The 20,708-nt window shown below is 39.5% G+C and overlaps 1 protein-coding gene across 2 annotated transcripts in view; it reads left to right on the top strand.

The window, feature by feature from the left end:
- Window positions 1–1,913: 1,913 nt before the first annotated feature.
- Window positions 1,914–20,708, top strand: part of ZFP1 (ZFP1 zinc finger protein) — a 34,682-nt gene continuing 15,887 nt past the window's right edge. The window contains exons 1-2 of one of the 2 annotated variants that reach the window (XM_007462936.1): window positions 1,914–2,064; window positions 8,384–8,442. In XM_007462936.1, coding sequence (XP_007462998.1) covers window positions 8,428–8,442 — 15 coding nt within the window. In that variant the 5' untranslated portion in view covers window positions 1,914–2,064; window positions 8,384–8,427. The remainder of the gene's footprint in view (window positions 2,065–8,383; window positions 8,443–20,708) is intronic. The other variant, XM_007462937.1, reaches the window with a different exon arrangement.

Genomic DNA, 20,708 nt, shown 5'->3' with positions numbered 1-20,708 from the left:
ATCTTTCCCTAAAAGCCATTGCGGAATTGCAGTGTTTTAAGCATTATTCGCCTCTACTCCTTGCTTGGCCTTGCAATAAACCCTGCACTTTCCTTCACCACAGCCTGGTATCAATAGACTGGCTTCACTGTTTGCATACAGACCCAAGTTTGGTTCAGTAACAGTAGCTTTTTGAGACTATATGTTGTTTTAATTAAAAACTAGTTGCTACCACTACACACCTATTAGAATGGCCAAAATCCACAACACTGACAACACCAAATGCTGACAGGGTGTGGAGCAACAGGAACTCTCATTCATTGCTGGTGGGAATGCAAAATGGTACAGCCATTTTGGAAGACAGTCTGGCAGTTTCTACAAAACTAAATATACTCTCATCATAAAATCTGACAGTTGTGTTCCTTGATATTTATACAAATGAGAAACTTATTTTATTTCCACACAAAACACTGCACAGGGATGCTTATAGCAGCTTTATTCATAATTGTCAAAACTTGGAAGCAACAAAGATGTCCTTCAATTGCTGAATGGATAAATAAGTGGTGGTACATGCATACAATGGAATATTATTCAGTGCTAAAAAGAAATGAGCTATCAAGCCATGAAAAGATATGGAGGAACTTTAAGTGCATATTACTAAGTGAAAGAAACCAATCTGAAAAGGCTACATACTGAATGATTCCAACTATGTTACATTCTGGAAAAGGCGAAGGTGTAATAGGGAAGAAATTTCGTATTCTATTACAAGTTAATCACTAAAGGGATGTTGCCTGTAAGCTTAAATTATACATAATAGACCATCTCTGGGAACCCCTGCCTCCCAGGTAATGTGTATTAAGCTAAAATACCTTTCTTCAGCTCACAGGAAACATCTTGACCAGGCCCACCTGTGAATGACTGCAGGAAGAAGAAATTAACGTACCCCCTCCAGAGGCTGAGGGGAACCAGGAACTGTTTCACCCTACTCCCTCCCTCTTTTTAGTGTAAAAGAAGCCTGAGTTCTAACTCAGGCAAGATGGTTCTTTGGGACACACATTCATCTTCTCGGTCTGCTGGTTTTCTGGGTTTAGTCGCTATTCCTTGCCCCAAGAACGTCTCTTGATGTATTGGCCTGCGGTGAAGCTTGGACTTGGTAACAGTCCTAGGAGTACAGTAAAAAGGTCAGTGACTTTCAGGGACTCGGGGAGAAGGAGGGAAGGATGAATAGATGGAGTGCAGGGGATTTTGTGGGCAGTGAAACTATTCTGTATGATACTATGGTGGTGGATACATGTCATCATATATTTGTCAAAATCCATAGAATGTTCAACACCCAGAGTGAACCCTAGTGTAAACTATGGACTTCAGGTGATTTGTCAGTGTACGTTCGATCGTAGCAAATGTACCACTGTGGTACTGGAGGTTGATAGTGCAGGTGGTATAGTGGAACTCTGTGTTCCTCATAGACGAACTGCATCTCCTCACATTTTACTGTAAACCTAACTTTAAAAAAAAAAGTTGCAGCACATGGTATCTTTATGGCCGATTTTATTATTTAAAAATATCAGAAAGGTGTGAACTTAATGTTACATACGGTTATCTTTGAAAAGTGAGATTATGGGTAATATTTGCTTTATTTTATACATATTTTCTAATTTAAATGCTGTTACCATTGGTTACCTGTGTAATCTTTAAAAGCCAGGATTTGTATTTTGGGGTAGGTAGTGGTTATAACTCATAAACCGCTCTGGTGGAAGTGGAGTCCAGGCCAAGGGATTATCTTGGTCAGCGCTCATCCGACCGGCTAAACAAGGTGAAGACTTTCCTGAGAGTCCCTACGGTGAGGCCCTGCAGGCTTATGGGAAATGTAGTCCCGAAGTTCGATGGACCACCCCTCGGAGGACCCTGGGACGGCAAGCAGCCCCTGCATTTGCGCATGTGCAATGCTGCGAGCGCGCCGGTGGCGCCCTTCCCCCACCTCCCGCCGCGAGTGGGTGACAGGGCTCCGGTCTCCTCGCGTTTTAGCCGCCACGCGCCGTGACCCGGCCTGGCACTGAGCCACGAGCGGAGGCTGTGCCCCTCCAGGTATGAGGGGGCCTGCCAGGCAGCTCCGCGGGGTCTGGGGGCCGAGGGGAAGGAGATGAGGGATGGGCTCGTGCCCGCGTGGGGTGGAAGCCCAAACTTCAGTGACTCGCAGGCGGCGGCGACCCTCGGGGTGGTGTCCGGGGCGGCCCGGCCCTCTCCTCGGCGCGGGACCGGCTGCGCCATCCTGGCCGGACGTGCGGGGGCGGGAACGGCCGAAGGGGAGGGCGGTGGCGAGGGCCAGCCTTCCTTCCTTTGTCAGGCAAAGCGCCTCCGACCCGCCGCTAAGGTCTCCGGGTGCGCGGGAGCAGGTCCTGAAACCCGGCGGGCGGGCGGGCGCAGGGCGAGGCTGGGGGCGGGGCCGGGCGCACCTGGCAGCGCCCGGAGGCCGCGTGCGGCTGCCCAGGGCCTCGCGGGGTGGAGGGAGGCTTGAAAGGTTTCGCAAGTTTCCTGATGCGCAAATTGCTGAATGAGTAAGACCTGTGACCTCTTTGCAAGAGCCTTTTCAGCTGAAGTGTTCACCCAGCCTTCACGCCTACCCTGTGTCTTCGCTTAGTTCCTCAGTTTCAACAGAAGGAAAAGTGAAGGCTCTGGTGAAGTGATTTACCCAAGGTCACACAGCCAGCTGGTATTTTGTCATATGAATGGGAAGTATTTTTTCATTTGCCTTTAATTTTGCTCATTGGTGGGTTTTGCCATGGAGGCGTTTTGAATTTCTTTATGGTTGAATTTGCTGCTCTACCTTTTTATGACACCCACAAGCTTTCACTACTTTGAGATTATACAAGTTTTACTAATGATTCCCACTGGTACTTTAGAATAAGTTATATTTTAAAGAAATTTGTTGGTACTTTTTTTTTTTTTTTTTTTTGCGGTACGCGGGCCTCTCACTGTTGTGGCCTCTACCATTGCGGAGCACAGGCTGCGGACGCGCAGCCTCAGCGGCCATGGCTCACGGGCCCAGCCGCTCCGCGGCATGTGGGATCTTCCCGGGCCGGGGCACGAACCCATGTCCCCTGCATCGGCAGGCGGACTCTCAACCACTGCGCCACCAGGGAAGCCCTGTTGGTACTTTTATTATGATCCAGATAATGATTACATTTAATTAGGGGGAATGTACACCTTTATGATGTTGGATCTTACTGTAGGCCTTCCCATTTGTTCCTCTTTCATTTTTCCCCCTTGCCAGCACTTTATAAGTTTTTTCATAAAATATTTGCATTTTTATTAACTTTATTCTTATGTAGTAATTTATTGCTATTGAAGATGGAATTTTTTTTCCATTATTTCATCTTTTTTCTCTTGAGTTTGTTGATATTTCCCACTTTTCTTATTTTGTGTATTTGGGATTGCTCCTTTTTCTCCTTAATTAACGTAGCTAATGTTTATCAATTTTTATTGTGAAAGAATAACTTTTTAATGTCTGTAGCATCTGTAGTAACATCTCGATTATTCTTGACATTGTTTTTTTTTGGTATTTTTTGGCTGCGTTGGGTCTTCGTTGCTGCGTGCGGGCTTTCTCCAGTTGACACGAGCGGGGGCTACTCTTCCTTGCGGTACACAGGCCTCTCATTGCAGTGGCCCCGCTTGTTGTGGAGACTGGCTCCAGGCGTGCGGCCCTCAGCAGCTGTGGCACATGGGCTCAGCAGTCGTGGCTCGCGGGCTCTAGAGTGCAGGCTCAGCAATTGTGGCACACAGGCCCAGTTGCTCTGCGGCATGTGGGATCTTCCTGGACCAGGGCTCGAACCCGTGTTCCCTGCACTGGCAGGCGGATTCCTAACCACTGCGCCATCAGGGAAGTCCCTTGACATTGGTTTTAATGCTATAAATGTCCTCTAAATACTGTCCTCTAAATACTGCTTTAGCTGCATCCCTCAAATTCTGGTATGTTTTGTTTTCATTTCCATTCAATTCTGTGTTTGTTTGTTTTAAAAACTTCCCTTGTGACTTCCTTTTTCACCCATTGGTTATTTAGAAGTTTGTTATTTAATTTCCAAACATTAGGGGATTTTCTACATCTCTTTCTATTATTGATTTCTAGCTTAATTCTGTTTTGGTCAAAGAATATACTTTGTTATGTATTTCAGTTCTTTAAAACTTGAGATTTGTTTCATGGCTAAGGATATGATCTACCTTGGGGATTTTTTTAAAATATTTATTTATTTATTTGGCTGTGCCGGGTCTTCGTTGATGCACGCAGGATCTTTTTAGTTGCGGCACGTGGGCTCTTTCTTGTGCCATGCAGGGTCTAGTTCCCTGACCAGAAGTTGAACCTGGGCTCCCTGCATTGGGAGTGTGGAGTCTTAACCACTGGACCACCAGGGAAGTCCCTGGGAATGTTTTTTATGTACTTTAATGACTATTGTGCTGTGTTGGTGGTAGAGTTTTCTGTCAGTACTAAATGGGTCAGGGTGGTTGATAGTGTGGTTGAGTTCTTCTGTATCCTTACTGGTTTTTTATCTACCTCTGTTGTCACCTACTGAGAAAAGAATATTGAAGTCTCAAGCTATAATTGTGGTTTATCTATTTATTCTTTCACTTTTATCAACTTTTCCTTCTTGTATTTTGAAGTTCTTTTGTGCATATACATTTAGGATTGTTATGTGTTCTGGTGATTTGATACATTTATCATGTGTCATTTATCACAGTGACATGTAATATCACACTTTATCCCTGGTGATATTTCTTATTAAGTCTACTTAGCTTGATATTAATCAGTCCAGCTTTCTTTTGATTAGTGTGTGCAAGGAATATCATTTTTTATTTTTTATTTCTTCTTATTTTGGCTGTGCCTTGTGGCATGCAGGATCTTAGTTCCCCAACCAGGGATCAAACCTGTGCCCCCTGCATTGGAAGCGTGGAGTCTTAACCCCTGGACTACCAGGGAAGTCCCAAGGAATATCTTTTTTTATCCTTTTACTTTTGATCTAGCTATTATTGAAAATTCAATTAACAATCAAGAAGGAAGAGAATTTTATTTGAGCCAACCTGAGGATTGTAACCCAGGAGACAGACTCTAAGAAGCTCTGAGAACTGTCCTGCCTGTTAGAAGTTGAAGGCACAGTCATATACATTTTTTGAGACAAAGGATCATACATCAAAATGATGTACTGACATAAAGTTCACCAATATACAGTAGTCCAGGTAAGCACTTACAAAGTGAGCAGCAAGTCATTATGACCCCCTTACAGAGTTGAGAAAGAATGTTAATCTTTTAAGAAGTTACATTGCTAGCATCAGAAGAAAGAAAAAAAGATCTTTATGGTTGAGTAGGCATTCCCATCTTTGAGAAGGTCTGGTTAAAGTGTAATGTGGCTGGATGTTGCACACGAAACAGAGAGGGAGGAGGCCCAAAGGACAGAATTTTATGTTTAAATTTCTTGTTCTGCCTTAAAATTTTATTTCGTCACTATGTTTTTATATTTAAAACACATTGCTTCTATTTTATTTATTTTTAGCTGTGGGTCTTCATTGCTGCGTGTGGGCTTTCTCTAGTTGCAGCAAGAAGGGGCTACTCTTCATTGCAGTGTGTGGGCTTCTCATTGTGGTGGCTTCTCTTGCTTCAGGGCACGGGCTCTAGGCATGCGGGCTTCAGTAGTTGTGGCATGTGGGCTCAATAGTTGTGGTGTGCGGACTCTAGAGCACAGGCTCAGTAGTTGTGGCACACGGGCTTAGTTGCTTCGGGACATGTGGGATCTTCCCGGACCAGGGATCGAACCCATGTCCCCTGCATTGGCAGCCAGATTCTTAACTACTGTGCCACCAGGGAAGTCCCAAACACATTGCTTTTAGACAGCACGTAGTTTGGTCTTTTTTAATCCAGTTTGGCAACCTTTGTCATTTAATTGGTGTGTTTGTACAATGAATTATTGACATGGTTGGGTTAAAATCTACCATCTTGCTAGTTTTCTTCTACTTGGCCCATCTGGTCTTTGTTCCTGTTTTCCTCTTTTTCTGACTGCTTTTGGATTTAGTGGTAGTTTTTCATGAATCCATATTTTTCTCCACTATTTGGTTATTGTTTATACCTCTTTAAATTTTTTTGTGGTTGCCCTAAGGTTTAAATAAACTTCTTGAGTGAATCATAGTGAACCTTTAAATATAGTCTATTGTTTGTGTGTAATGTAAGATCCTTAAAACAATATACTGCCATCAATAATTTCATCATCTCATCTATGTGCTATTATCATTATATATTTTACATATGCTATAAGTTCACAAAACTTGTCTACTCTTTTTGCTTTAGACAGTCAAGTATCTTTTAGATTGATTAAAAGTAAGAAAAAATGTCTTTTATATTTCTCTTCATTTTAACCATTCCCAGAGATCTTTATTTCTTTGTGTAGATCCACATTTCTGTCTGTTATCATATTCCTTCTACGAAGAACTTCTTTAAATATTTCTTGTAGTACAGGTCTACTGGGAATGAGTTTTCTGGTTTTTTTTTGTTTGAAAAGGTTTTTATTTTCACTTTCATTTTTTGAAAGATGTATTTACTGGGTATAGAATACTGGATTGGTAATTTTTTCTTTCCTTTTTTTTTTTCTTCTTTTCTAAAGCACTTTAAAGATGTCACTACATTGTCTTCCAGCTTGTATAGTTTCTGATGAGAAATTCTCTGTGATTCTTTAATTCAGTTCCAGATCATTGCAATAAAGCAAGTCACATGAATATTTTGGTTTCTCAGTGCATATAAAAGTCATGTTTACCTTTACTGCAGTCTGTTAAGTGTGCAATATCATTATGTCTAAAAAACAATGTGCATACCTTAATTTAAAAGTACTTTATTACTAAAAAATGCTGACCATCATCTAACAATGCAAAGTTACCACAAACCTTCAATTTGTTTAAAAAAAAAAAAAAAAAGGCAATCTGTGATGAGCAATAAAATGAGGTATGTCTGTATGTAACGTGTCAGGTTTTTTTTCTGGCTGCTTTCAAGAATTTCTTTCTAACTTTGGTTTCCATTGGTTTGAATATGGTATGTCCAGGTGTGTCCCTTTTATTTTGTTTTTTTTGTGTGTGTGGTTTTTTTTTTGTGGTACGCAGGCCTCTCACTGTTGTGGCCTCTCCCGTTGTGGAGCACAGGCTCCGGATGCACAGGCTTAGCAGCCATGGCTCCCTGGCCCAGCCGCTCCGCGGCATGTAGGATCTTCCCAGACCAGGGCACGAACCTGTGTCCCCTGCATCGGCAGGCGGACTCTCAAGCACTGTGCCACCAGGGAAGCCCTATTTTGTTTTTTGATATTTATCCTTTTTGGATAAATTATCTGAGTTTCTTGGATCTGTGGTTTGATATCATTCAGTATTTTTGGAAAATCCTTGGTCATTATGTCTTCAATACTCCTTCTGTCCCATTTTCTCTTCTTTTGGGATTCCAATACATTCTTTTAAAGATTATTTATTTATTTTATTTATTTTTGGCTACGTTGGGTCTTAGTTGCAGCACGCGGGCTCTTTCGTAGCAGCACGCGGGCACGTCGTTGCAGCACATGGGCTTCTCTCTAGCTGTGGCATGCAGGTTTTTCTGTCTCTAGTTGTGGTGCGTGTGCTGTGTCGTTTGCAGCACGCAGGCTCTCTAGTTGAGGCTCGTGAGCTCAGTAGTTGTGGTGCAAGGGCTTAATTGCCCCACGGCATGTGGGATCTTAGCTCCGCAACCAGGGATCGAACCTGTGTTCCCTGCATTGGGAGAAAGATTCTTTACTACTGGACCACCAGGAAAGTCCCTGGGATCCCAATACATTTTTGTTAGGCCATTTGATATTGTACTACAGCCCTTGGATTCTCTGTCCTTTTTTTTCCCCCTTTGCTTTCTCTTTGTGTCTCAGTTTGGGTAATTTCTTTTGACCTATCTTCAGATTTACTGAAAATTTCCTCAACTCTGTTGTAATACCTATTGAAGGTATTCTTTCAACTCTGTTACTGTGCTTTTCTTAGCATTTCCATTTTTTTCTTGAAGTTTCCATCTCTTGAAATTCTCTGTTCATTCATTTTGTAAATCTTTTCCTTTAAAACTTTAATATATGAATCATAGTTTTAAATTCCCTGTCCAGTAATTTAATCAGTCATGGTTTCTTTTCACTGTTTTGTCAGTTGATAGTGGGTTGTCTTTGTCTTACCTTTTCAGATATTTCATAATGTTTGATTGAAAGTGAGTGCTGCCAGCATGATCCTTTTTGCCCCTTCTGAACAGGCAAAAGGACTAGCTCAGGAGGTGGTATTTTCTCAGGTGATGTGTGAGGATTTCCAAACAAGTCATTCTAGAAGTTCTGAGGCAGGTCAGATCTTTAATAACAATACCTTTCTTTTTCCTCTATTTCAGTTCTGCCTTCATAGTTCTCTGCCTTCACCCAAAAGCTGTAGAAAATGAACAAATCCCAGGTGAGTTGTTTGTTTATTCCCAATTTTATTTTTCTGTGCATTTGAGGAAGTTTATAAGGACCTAGAAAATGAAATAGAGAAAGGTATAAATGAGTAAAACTCAGGAAAACATAGTAAGAATAATCAATACCAGCAGCCAAAAAGTAAATCAAGTTAATTAAGTGTCTTGCATTGATTATGAATATCATTTCCTTGGTTCTCTAGTATTAGGTCTGAATAAATTTTATGGACCTTCATATAGATGGTGTTTTGAACAGCATCCCCAGAAAAATAAATTAAACAGCTTATTGTTTTGTCTCTGGTTATTTCATATAGCATTCTTCAGGGTACTATAGTGTGTATTTTATTTTTCTGGTCAGATTAGCATGATGCTAGAGAATTCACTAAATATCCGGATGTGTATTTAAATTCTCCCCCTAATTTCCACGAGTTCCATTGTCATTACTTTCTTGAATGGCATTGCAGAATGTATTTGTACATATTTACACAAGTATAAGTACAGGTTATTATAAGATAGCATATTAATCATACTGTTCTGTTTATATGTGTTTTGTTTTACTTTTAATGAACAGACTTAATTTTTAGAGCAGTTTTGGGCTTACGGAAAATTTAAGTGAAAAGTACAGAGTTCCCATATACTCCTTTTCTCCCTCTGCACAGTTTCCCCTGTTACTAACATCTTGCATTAATGTGGTATACCTGTTACAGTTGATGAGCCAATATTGATACTTTAAGTAAAGTCCATAGTTTACATTAGGATTTGCTTTTGGTGTTGTGCACTCTGTGCGTTTTGACAAATAGATAATGACGTGTATCCACCATTATCGTATCTTACAGAATACTTTCACTGCCCACAAAATCCCCTGTGCTCCATCTATTCATCCCTCTCTCCCTTTCCTTGAGCACCTGGAAACCACTGATTTTTTTTTTTACTGTCCCCCTAGTTTTGCCTTTTCTAGAACATCATACAGTTGGAATCAGTCAATCAGTCAGTATGTAGCCTTTTCAAATTGGTTTCTTTCACTTAGTAATACGCATTTAAAGTTCCTCCATGTGTTTTCATGGCTTGATAGCTCATTTCTTTTTATCACTGAATAATATTCCATTGTCTGGATGTACTACCATTTATTTACCCATTCAGCAATTGAAGGACATCTTAGTTGCTGCCAAGTTTTGACAATTAAGAATTAAGCTGCTATAAATGTCTCTGTGCAGTGTTTTGTGTGGATGTAAGTTAATCATTTGGGTAAATGCTAAGGAACACAATTGCCAGTGTGTACAGCAAGAATATGTATAGTTTTGTGAGAAACTGCCAGACTGTCTTCCAGAGTAGCTGTAACATTTGCATTCCCACCAGCAGTGAGTGAGAGTTCCTGTTGCTCCACATCGTCGTCAGCATTTGGTGTTGTCAGTGTTGTGAGCTTTGGCCACTTTTTTTTTTTTTTAAAGGGCTTCAAATGCTTGGCTTTCTATTTATGTATGTATGTATGTATGTATGTATGTATGTATGTATGTATGGCTGTGTTGGGTCTTTGTTTCTGTGCGAGAGCTTTCTCTAGTTGTGGCAAGCGGGGGCCACTCTTCATCGTGGTGCGTGGGCCTCTCGCTGTTGTGACCTCTCTTGTTGCGGAGCACAGGCTCCAGACGTGCAGGCTCAGTAGTTGTGGCTCACGGGCCTAGTTGCTCTGTGACATGTGGGATCTTCCCAGACCAGGGCTCAAACCCATGTCCCCTGTATTAGCAGGCAGATTCTCAACCACTGCACCACCAGGGAAGCCCCACTTTTTTTAAAAATTATTTTATATTCATTTATTTATTATTTATTTATTTAGGCTGCGCCGGGTCTTAGTTGTGACATGCGGGCTTCTTAGTTGCGGCATGCATGCGGGATCTAGTTCCCCAACTGGGAATCAAACCTGGGCCCCCTGCATTGTGAGCATGGAGTCTTACCCACTGGACCACCAGGGAAGTCCCGAACTTTGGCCACTTTAACAGGCATTTAACAGTGTTTTATTGTTGTTGTAATTTATAATTCTCTGATGATATGACATGATGTTGAGTATCTTTATGTGTGTTTATTTGTCACCTGTATATCTTCTTTAGTGAGGTGTATGTTAAGGTCTTTGGCCCTTTTTAAAAATTTATTTTATTGAAGTATAGTTGATTTACAATACTGTGTTAATTTCTGCTGTACAGCAAAGTTATTCAGTTATATATACATTGTTTTTTTAAAATATTCTTTTCCATTAAGGTTTAACATAGGATATTGAATATAGTTTCCTGTGCTATACAGCAGGATCTTGTTGTTTAATATAATAGCTTACATCTGCTAACCCCAACCTCCCACTCCATCTCTCCCCCAACCCATGATTCTGTTTCTGTTTCACAGAAAGGTTCATTTGTGTCATATCTTAGATTCCACATATAAGTGATATCATATGATACTTGTCTTTCTCTGAGTTATTTCATTTAGTATGATAATCTCTAGGTCCATCCATGTTACTGCAAATGGCATTTTTCATTCTTTTTTATGGCTGAATAGTATTCCATTGTATATATGTACCATATCTTTATCCATTCCTCTGTCAGTGGACAGTTAGGTTGCTTCCATGTCTTGGCCATTGTGAATAGTGCTGCTATGAACATAGGGGTGCATGTATGTTTTTGAATTATAGTTTTGTCTGGTGATATATGCCCAGGAGTGGGATTGCTGGATCATATGGTAATTCTATTTTTAGTTTTCTGAGGAACCTCCATACTGTTTTCCATACTGGCTGCACTTTGGCCCATTTTTAAATCAGGTTGTTTGTTTTCATATTGTTGAGTTTTGAGAGTTCTTTATATATTTCGGATATCAGTCCTTTATCAGGTATGTGTGTTGCAAAGATGTCTTTGTCTTTTCATTCTCTTGATTATGTGTGTTTTTATCACTCAATAACATATTTTTGAAGTCTTTCCATATCAGAGCATAGAGTTTCCTCATTTTTTTCTGATTTTTTTTTATTGTGTAATGTAATATGTGTACAGATGAGTGTATAAAGCATTATAATACTCTTTATGCATGTAATAACATGTATAAAAATATGTGTACATTAAAGAATAAATGGGCACTCACATTAAGAAATAGAACATTATCTGTTCTTTTTTAAAAATATTTATTATTTGGTTGTGCTGGGTCTTACTTGCAGGCTTCATAGTTGTAGCAGGTGGGCTCCTTAGTTGCAGCTCGCCAACTCCTTAGTTGCTGCATGCAAACTCTTAGTTGTGGCATGCATGTGGGATTTAGTTCCCTGACCAGGGATCAAACCCGGGCCCCCTGCATATTGGGAGCATGGAATCTTAACCACTGCGCCACCAGGGAAGTCCCTGTCTGTTCTTCATGATACATTCTCTGATTGAATCCTGCTAGTAGGTAGCCACTATCTTGACATTTTTGTTATTTATTCCCTTGCTTTCCTCAGAGATTTTACCATGTATGTATATATCCCTAATCAATACAAAATTCAGTTTTGAAAAACTATAACTGCGATTTATATTGCATAATTTTTTGTCTGATTGGTGGAGTTTTTTTTTCTTTTTCTCGATGTATACAGTCTAAAAGATGTCCTTTTATGTACCCATGTTTCCTTTAGCAAGACAAGATTTTTATCATTGCTTTTTCAAGATATATTAGCCAGTGTTAGCTGTAGAGAGGTGAAACCACTCATGCATTGTTTGTGGTAGTAAAAAATGGTACAGACTTACTGGGGAGCAATGTGGCAAAACTTATCAAGCAAGCACAAATCTAATTGTGTGTAGAAATTCTGCTACTATTGAATAAAAGCTCCTGGGAGATGAGCTGAATAGAGTCTCTGAGTCATAAGTCTGGCTTCAGTTTTTCTGAGAGTTTACAAAAATCTCATTTGGAGAAGTCATTGGCAAGGTCATGAAAAACATAGGAAAACATAGGGCTCACATGGTTGGACCATCTGGCAGGGTCAGAGTGTGAATCAGGTATTGAATGTCTGACAAGAATATAATTAGAGTGAGTGGGCTGCTCAGTGTTCTCTGCTTCTTAGCTCACTAGTCAACTGCCAACTCTCAGGAGTAGATCAAAGCAGAGTACTTCTTTGAGATGAAATGAGTGTTCTCATGTGATCCAAGTCAGCCTGGTGTGGAGGGGAGAGATAGATGTCATCAGGACTTGTTCAAGACAAGCCAAACCAAAGTTAAACCAACCCCAACAGATAAGAAGCTGGGCCAGGATCACCAAGGTATTCTGCCCTCAGGTTAACAAGGTGATACGATGTCACTAGGCATCTTATGACGGCCCTCAAAATACCTGCTTTTGAATCACCCTATTCCAATCTGTATGACAAACAATTTAGTATTAATGGAGAATCACTACCATTCTGCAATCTCCTTCAAACTCCTCCTAGGGATTTCCTTCACCTTTCCTATTGATCTTTTGTTTGCCTTTTCCCCTGTCTTTGTCTTTTTTGAATTACTATTTTATTGGAGTAGATTCTTCAGTAGCTTCTTGAGAAAGGGTATGTGAGAAATATATTTTTTTAAACTTTGCTTTTCTGACAATGTCTTCATTCTGATCTGATACTTGGTTGATAGATAATATGAATGTGGATTTGTCCATTCTTCACTTTAGTTCTGTCAGTTTTTGCGTGATGTAATTTGAAGCTGTATTGAGTTCATGTACATTTATTGAGTGCATGCACACTTACGATTTTTCTATCTTCCAGATGGATTTACTGTTCTATCATTTTGGGATGTCCCTCTTTACCTCTGGTCATACCCCTTGTCTGATTTAAATATAGCCATACCTACCTTTTTTTTTTATTTTTATTTTATATTGGAGTATATTTGACCTACAATGTTGTGTTTCAGGTGTACAGCAAAGTGATTTAGTTAAACATACATATATCTATTCTTTTTCAGATTCTATTCCCATATAGGTTATTAGAGTACACTGTGCTATACAGTAGATCCTTGTTGATTATCTTTTTTAAAAATTATTTATTTATTTATTTATTTATTTTGGTTGCGCCTGGTCTTAGTTGCGGCATGCAGGATCTTCGTTGCAGCACACAGGATCTTTAGTTGTGGCATGCGGACTTCTTAGTTGCAGCATGCATGTGGGATCTAGTTCCCTGACCAGGGATCGAACCCAGGCCACCTGCATTGGGAGCACGGAGTCTTACCCACTGGACCACCAGGGAAGTCCCTGATTACCCACTAGATTTTATTTTGTTTACTTTTTTAAAATACATCTTTATTGGAGTATAATTGCTTCACAATACTGTGTTAATTTCTGTTGTACAACAAAGTTTATCAGCCATATGCATACATATATCCCCATATCCCCTCCTTCTTGAGCCTCCCTCCCACCCTCCCTATCCCACCCCTCTAGGTCATCACATAGCAGCGAGCTGATCTCCCTGTGCTATGCGGCTGCTTCGCAGTAGCTATCTGTTTCACATCTGGTAGTGTATATATGTTGATGCTGCTCTCATTTCGCCCTAGCTTCCCTCTCCCCTCCCCATGTCCTCAACTCCATTCTCTGTGTCTATGTTTATTCCTGCCCTGCCACTAGGTTCATCAATACCATTTTTATTTTTTAGATTCCGTATATTTGCGTTAGCATATGGTATTTGTTTTTCTCTTTCTGACTCACTTCACTCTGTATGACAGACTCTAGGTCTATCCACCTCACTACAAGTAACTCAATTTCATTTCTTTTTATGGCTGAGTAATATTCCGTTGTATATATGTGCCACATCTTCTTTATCCATTCATCTGTTGATGGACATTTAGGTTGCTTCCATGTCCTGGCTAATGTAAATAGTGCTGCAGTAAACATTGTGGTACATGTCTCTTTTTGAATTATGGTTTTCTCAGGGTATATACCCAGTAGTGTGATAGCTGGGTCATATGGTAGTTCAATTTTTAGTTTTTTAAGGAACCTCCATACTGTTCTTCCTAGTAGCTGTATCAGTTCACATTCTCACCAACAGTGCAGCAGGGTTCCTTTTTCGCCACACCCTTTCCAGCATTTACTGTGTCTAGATTTTTTGATAATGGCCTTTCTTACCAGTGTGAGGTGATACCTCACATTGTAGTTTTAATTGCATTTCTCTGATAATTGGTGATGTTGACCATCTTTTCATGTGCCTCTTGGCCATCTCTTTGTCTTCTTTGGTGAAATGTCTATTTAGGTCTTCCACCCCTTTTTTAATTGGGTTGTTTGTTTTTTTGATACTGAGCTCCATGAGCAGTTTGTATATTTTCGAGATTGATCCTCTGTCTGTTGTTTCACTTGCAGATAATTTCCTCCCATTCTCAGGGTTGTCTTTCATCTTGTTTATGGTTTCCTTTGCTGTGCAAAAGGTTTTAAGTTTAATTAGGCCTCATTTGTTTATTTTTGTTTTTATATTTATTACTCCAGGAGGTGGGTCAAAAAAGATCTTGCTGTGGTTTATGTCAAAAAGTGTTTTTCCGGGCTTCCCTGGTGGTGCAGTGGTTGAGAGTCCACCTGCCGATGCAAGGGATGCGGGTTCGTGCCCCGGTCCGGGAAGATCCCACATGCCGCGGAGCGGCTGGGCCCGTGAGCCATGGCCGCTGAGCCTGCGCGTCCGGAGCCTGTGCTCCGCAACGGGAGAGGCCACAACAGTGAGAGGCCCACATACCGCAAAACAAACAAACAAACGAAAAAGTGTTTTTCCTATGTTTTTCTCTAAGAGTTTTCCAGTGTCTGGTCTTACATTTAGGTCTTTAATCCATTTTGAGTTTATTTTTGTGTATGGTGTTAGGTAGTGTTCTAATTTCATTCTTGTAAATGTAGCTGTCCAGTTTTCCCAGCACCACTTATTGAAGAGGCTGTCTTTTCTCCATTGTATATTTTTGCCTCCTTTGTCATAAATTAGGTGACTATATGTGAGTGGGTTTATCGCTGGGCATTCTATCCTGTACCATTCATCTATATTTCTATTTTTGTGCCAGTACCATACTCTCTTGATTACTATAGCTTTGTAGTATAGTTTGAAGTCGGGGAGCCTGATTCCTCTAGCTCCATTTTTCTTTCTCAAGATTGCTTTAGCTATTTGGGGTCTTTTGTGTTTCCATATGAATTGTAAGATTTTTTGTTCTAATTCCGTGAAGAATGCCATTGGTAGTTTGATGGGGATTGCATTGAATTTGTAGATTGCTTTTGGTAGTGTAGTCATTTTCACAATATTGATTCTTCTAATCCAAGAACATGGTATATTTCTCCATCTGTTTCAGTTGTCTTTGGTTTCTTTCATCAGTTTTCTCAGGGTATATACCCAGTATTACAGTTTTCAAAGTACAAGTCTTTCCCCTCCTTAGGTAGGTTTATTCCTAGGTATTTTATTCTTTTTGTTGCAGTGGTAAATGGGAGTGTTTCCTTAATTTCTCTTTCTGATTTTTCAGTGTTAGGGTATAGGAATGCCAGAGATTGCTGTGCATTTATTTTGTATCCTTACCAAATTCATTGATTAGTTCTAGTAATTTTCTGGTAGCGTCTTTAGGATTTTCTGTGTATGTATCATGTCATCTGCAAACAGTGACAGTTTTACTCCTTCTTTTCCAATTTGTATTCCTTTTATTTCTTCTTCTTCTCTGATTGCCATGGCTATGACTTCCAAAACTATGTTGAATAAGAGTGGTGAGAGTGGACATCCTTGTCTTGTTCCTGATCTTAGTGGAAATGCTTTCAGTTTTTCACATTGAGTATGATGTTTGCTGTGGGTTTGTCATATATGGCCCTTATTATGTTGAGGTAGGTTTGCTCTATGCCCATTTTCTGGAGAGTTTTTATTATAAATGGGTGTTGAATTTTGTGACAAGCTTTTTCTGCATCTATTGAGATAATCCTATGGTTTTTATTCCTTAATTTGTTAATATGGTGTATCATACTGATTGATTTCTGTATATTGTAGAATCCTTGCATCCCTGGGATAAATCCCATTTGATCATGCTGTATGATCCTTTTAATATCTTGTTGGATTCTGTTTGCTAGTATTTTCTTCAGGATTTTTGCATCTGTGTTCATCAGTAATATTAGTCTATAATTTTCTTTTTTTTGTGATACCTTTTTCTGGTTTTGGTATCAGCGTAAAGGTGGCTTTGTAGAATGAATTTGGGAGTGTTCTTCCCTTGCAATATTTTGGAAGAGTATGAGAAAGATAGGTGTTAGCTCTTCTCTAAATGTTTGATAGAAATCGTCTGTGAAGCCATCTGGTCCTGGACTTTTGTTTGTTGGAAGATTTTTAATTACGCTTTCAATTTCATGACTTGGGGTAGGTTTGTTTATATTTTCTAATTCTTCCTGGTTCAGTCTTGGAAAATTGTACCTTTACAAGAATTTGTCCATTTCTTTGTGGTTGTCTATTTTATTGGCATATAGCTGTTTGTAGTAGTCTCTTACAGTCCTTTGTATTTCTGTGGTGTCAGTTGTGATTTCTCCTTTTTCATTTTTAATTTTATTGAATTGCATCCTCTCCCTTGTTTTCTTGGTGGGTCTGGCTAAGGGTTTATCAATTTTATCTTCTCAAAGAACCAGCTTTTAGTTTTATTGATCTTTGCTATTGTTTTCTGTGTTTCTGTTTCACTAATTTCTGCTCTGATCTTTATGATTTTTTTCCTTCTACTGACTAGGGGTTTTCTTTGTTCTTCTTTCTCTAGTTGTTTTAAGTGTAGGGTCAGATTATTTATTTGAGATTTTTCTTGTTTCTTGAGGTGAGATTGAATTGCTATAAACCTCCTTCTAACAACTGCTTTTGCTGCATCCCATAGGTTTTGGGTCGTCGTGTTTTCATTGTTATCTGTTTCTGTGTATTTTTTAATTTTTTCTTTGATTTCTTCAGTGATCTCTTGGTTATATAGTAGCACACTGTTTAGCCTCCAAGTATTTGTGGTTTTTACAGTTTTTTTTCTGGTAATTGATTTCCAATCTCATAGCATTGTGGTCAGAAAAGATGCTTGATACAATTTCAATTTTCTTAAATTTTCCAAGGCTTGGTTTGTGACCCAAGATGTGATCTATCCTGGAGAATGTTCCATGTGCACTTGAGAAGAAGTGTATTCTGCCACTTTGGGGTGGAATGTTAAATCTGTCTCATCTGTTGTGTCATTTAAAGCTTGTGTTTCCTTACTTATTTTCTGTTTGGATGATCTGTCTATTGTTATAAGTGGGGTGTTAAAGTCCACTACTATTATTGTGTTACTGTCGATTTTCCCTTTCATGGTTGTTAACATTTGCCTTATGTATTGAGGTGATCCTGTGTTGGGTGCATAAATATTTATAATTGTTACATCTTCTTCTTGGATTGATCCCTTGATCATTATGTAGTGTCCTTTGTCTCTTTTATCTGATACGACTATTGCTACTCCAGCTTTCTTTTGATTTCCATTTGCATGGGATATCTTTTTCCATCCCTTCACTTTCAGTCTGTATGTGTCCCTAGGTCTGAAGTGGGTCTCTTGTAGACAGGATATATATGGGTCTTGTTTTTGTATGTATTCAGCCAGTGTGTGTCTTCTGGTTGGGGCATTTAGTCCATTTACATTCAAGGTTATTATCAATATTTATGTTCCTATTATCATATTCTTAATTGTTTTGGGTTTGTTTTTGTGGGTCTTTTTCTTCTCTTGTGTTTCCTGCCTAGAGAAGTTTCTTTAGCATTTTCTCTAAGGCTGGTTTGGTGGTGCTGAATTCCTTTAACTTTTGCTTGTCTGAAAAGCTTTTGATCTCCATCTAATCTGATCTTGCTGCGTAGAGTAATCTTGGTTGTAGGTTTTTTCTTTCATCACTTTAAGTATATTCTACCACTTCCTTCTGGCCTGCAGAGTTTCTGCTGAAAAGTCAGCTGATAACCTTATGGGGATTCCTTTGTATGTTACTTTTTGTTTTTCTCTTGCTGCTTTTAATATTTTTTTAAATTAAATTTTGTTAGTTTGATTAACGTGTCTTGGTGTGTTTCTCCTAGGGTTTATCCTATATGGGACTCTCTGTGCTTCCTGGACTTCAGTGACTATTTCCTTTCCCATATTAGGGAAGTTTTCCACTATAAATCTCTTCAAATATTTTCTCAGATCCTTTCTTTTTCTTTTCTTCTTCTGGAACCCCTGTAATTCAAATGTTGTTGCGTTTAGTGTTGTCCCTGAGGTGTCTGAGATTGTCTTCAGTTATTTTCATTCTTTTTTCTTTATTCTGCTCCTTGGCAGTTATTCCCACCATTTTGTCTGCCAGCTCACTTACTTTTTCTTCTGCCTCTTTTATTGTTATTGATTCCTTTTTTTTTTTAACTGTGATTAGCATTTAATAATTCAGAGGAAGCCTGAGGCCTTCCTGAAGAATCACCTGGAGATTGAACTTCAAACAGCCATAATGAAGAGATAGCTATATCACAACCAGTGGTGATAATTAAATATGTAAAATTTTCATAGAATTGAGAATAAATGAGAAATACAAGGTAAACAAACAGTAGAGTGTATAATGACTATGTGATCTTGTTATAGATTCCTTCTAGTGTAGTTTTCATTTCAGTTATTGTGTTGTTCATCTCTGTTTGTTTGTTCTTTAGTTCTTCTAGATCTTTGTTAAACATTTTCTGTATTTTCTCAGTCCGTGCCTCCATTTTATTTCTGAGATTCTAAATCATCTTTAGTTTCATTACTCTTGATTTCTTTTTCAGGTAGATTGCGTATTTCCTCTTCATTTATTTGATCTTGTAGGTTTTTATCTTGCTTCATCTGTGACATATTTTTTTGCTCTCTTTTTTTTTTTTTTTTTTTGATGGTTGGGATTGTGTTCCTGTCTTACAGCTTGTTTGGCCTGAAGCTTCCAACACTGTAGTTTGTAGGCTGTTGGGTAGAGCTGGGTCTTGGTGCTGATATGATGACCTCCGGGCGACTTTGTTGAATATTCCTTGGGGTCTGACATTCTCTGTCAGTACAGTGGTTCAGACTCAGAGCTCCCACTGCAGGAGCTTTGGCCCAACCCCCAGCTAATGAACCAAGATTCCGCAAGCCGTGCATGGTGGAAAAAAAAGAAAAGAACAATAACAAAGAGTTAAAAAAATAAATTTAGACTAGGAAACTAATAGATATGTTAGAAAGAATATAAAAATAAAAGTATAGATGAAACAACAACCGGAAGGTAAAACAGAACCACAATAGTAAAAAAGAGAAGAAAAGTGGAAAAGGCCTTGGCTGTGGAGGGCGGGGCCTAAGCAGGGGCGGGGTTTGTGTGGTAGGCGGGGCCTATGGTTAGGACCTACAGGGCTGGAAAAGGCCCTGGGCAGTGTGTGGGGGGGGAGCTGAAGCTCAACGGAACAGAAGGGGCCAAGGCATGCCTCTTGTCTCAGAGAGTGGGGGACCCCACCTGCAACGGCAGGCGGACTCTCAACCACTGCGCCACCAGGGAAGCCCTATTCTGGGTCTTTTTGTGTTTCCATACAAATTAAAAAAATTGTTTTCCTACTTCTGTGAAAAAATGCCATTGGTAATTTGATAAGGATTGTGTTGAATCTGTAGATTGCTTTAGGTAGTATGGTCATTGTGACAGTATTGATTCTTCCACTCCAAGACCATGGTATATCTCTCCATATGTGTCATCTTTGATCTCTTTCATCAGTATCTTATAGTTTTCTCAATACACGTCTTTTGCCTCCTTAGGTAGGTTTATTCCTAGGTATTTTATTCTTTTTGATGAGATGGTAAATGGAATTGTTTCCTTAATTTCTCTTTGTGATCTTTCATTTTTAGTGTATAGGAATGCAGTAGATTTCTGTGTATCAATTTTGTATCCTGCAACTTTACCAGATTCATTGATGAGCTCTAGTAGTTTTCTGGTAGCATTTTTAGGATTTTCTAAGTATAGTATCATGTCATCTGCAAACAGTGACAGTTTTACTTCTTGTTTTCCAACGTGGATTCCTTTTATTTCTTTTTATTCTCCTATTTCTGGGACTAGGACTTCCAAAACTATGTTGAATAATAGTGGCGAGAGTGGACATCCTTGTCTTGTTCCTGATCGTAGAGGAAATGCTTTCAGTTTTTCACCATTGAGAATGATGTTAGCTGTGGGTGTGTCATATATGGCCTTTATTATGTTGAGGTAGATTCCCTCTATGCCCATTTTCTGGAGAGATTTTTTTTTTTTTTTTCTTGCGTTATGCGGGCCTCTCACTGTTGGGGCCTTTCCCCTTTGCGGAGCACAGGCTCCGGACGCGCAGGCTCAGCGGCCATGG

The sequence above is a fragment of the Lipotes vexillifer genome, unplaced genomic scaffold (genome assembly GCF_000442215.2).
Source record: "Lipotes vexillifer unplaced genomic scaffold, Lipotes_vexillifer_v1.1 scaffold70, whole genome shotgun sequence".
Taxonomy (NCBI): Eukaryota; Metazoa; Chordata; class Mammalia; order Artiodactyla; family Lipotidae; genus Lipotes; species Lipotes vexillifer.
The sequence above is the reverse complement of the archived record's forward strand: the minus strand, read 5'-3'. Positions and strand labels throughout refer to the sequence as shown.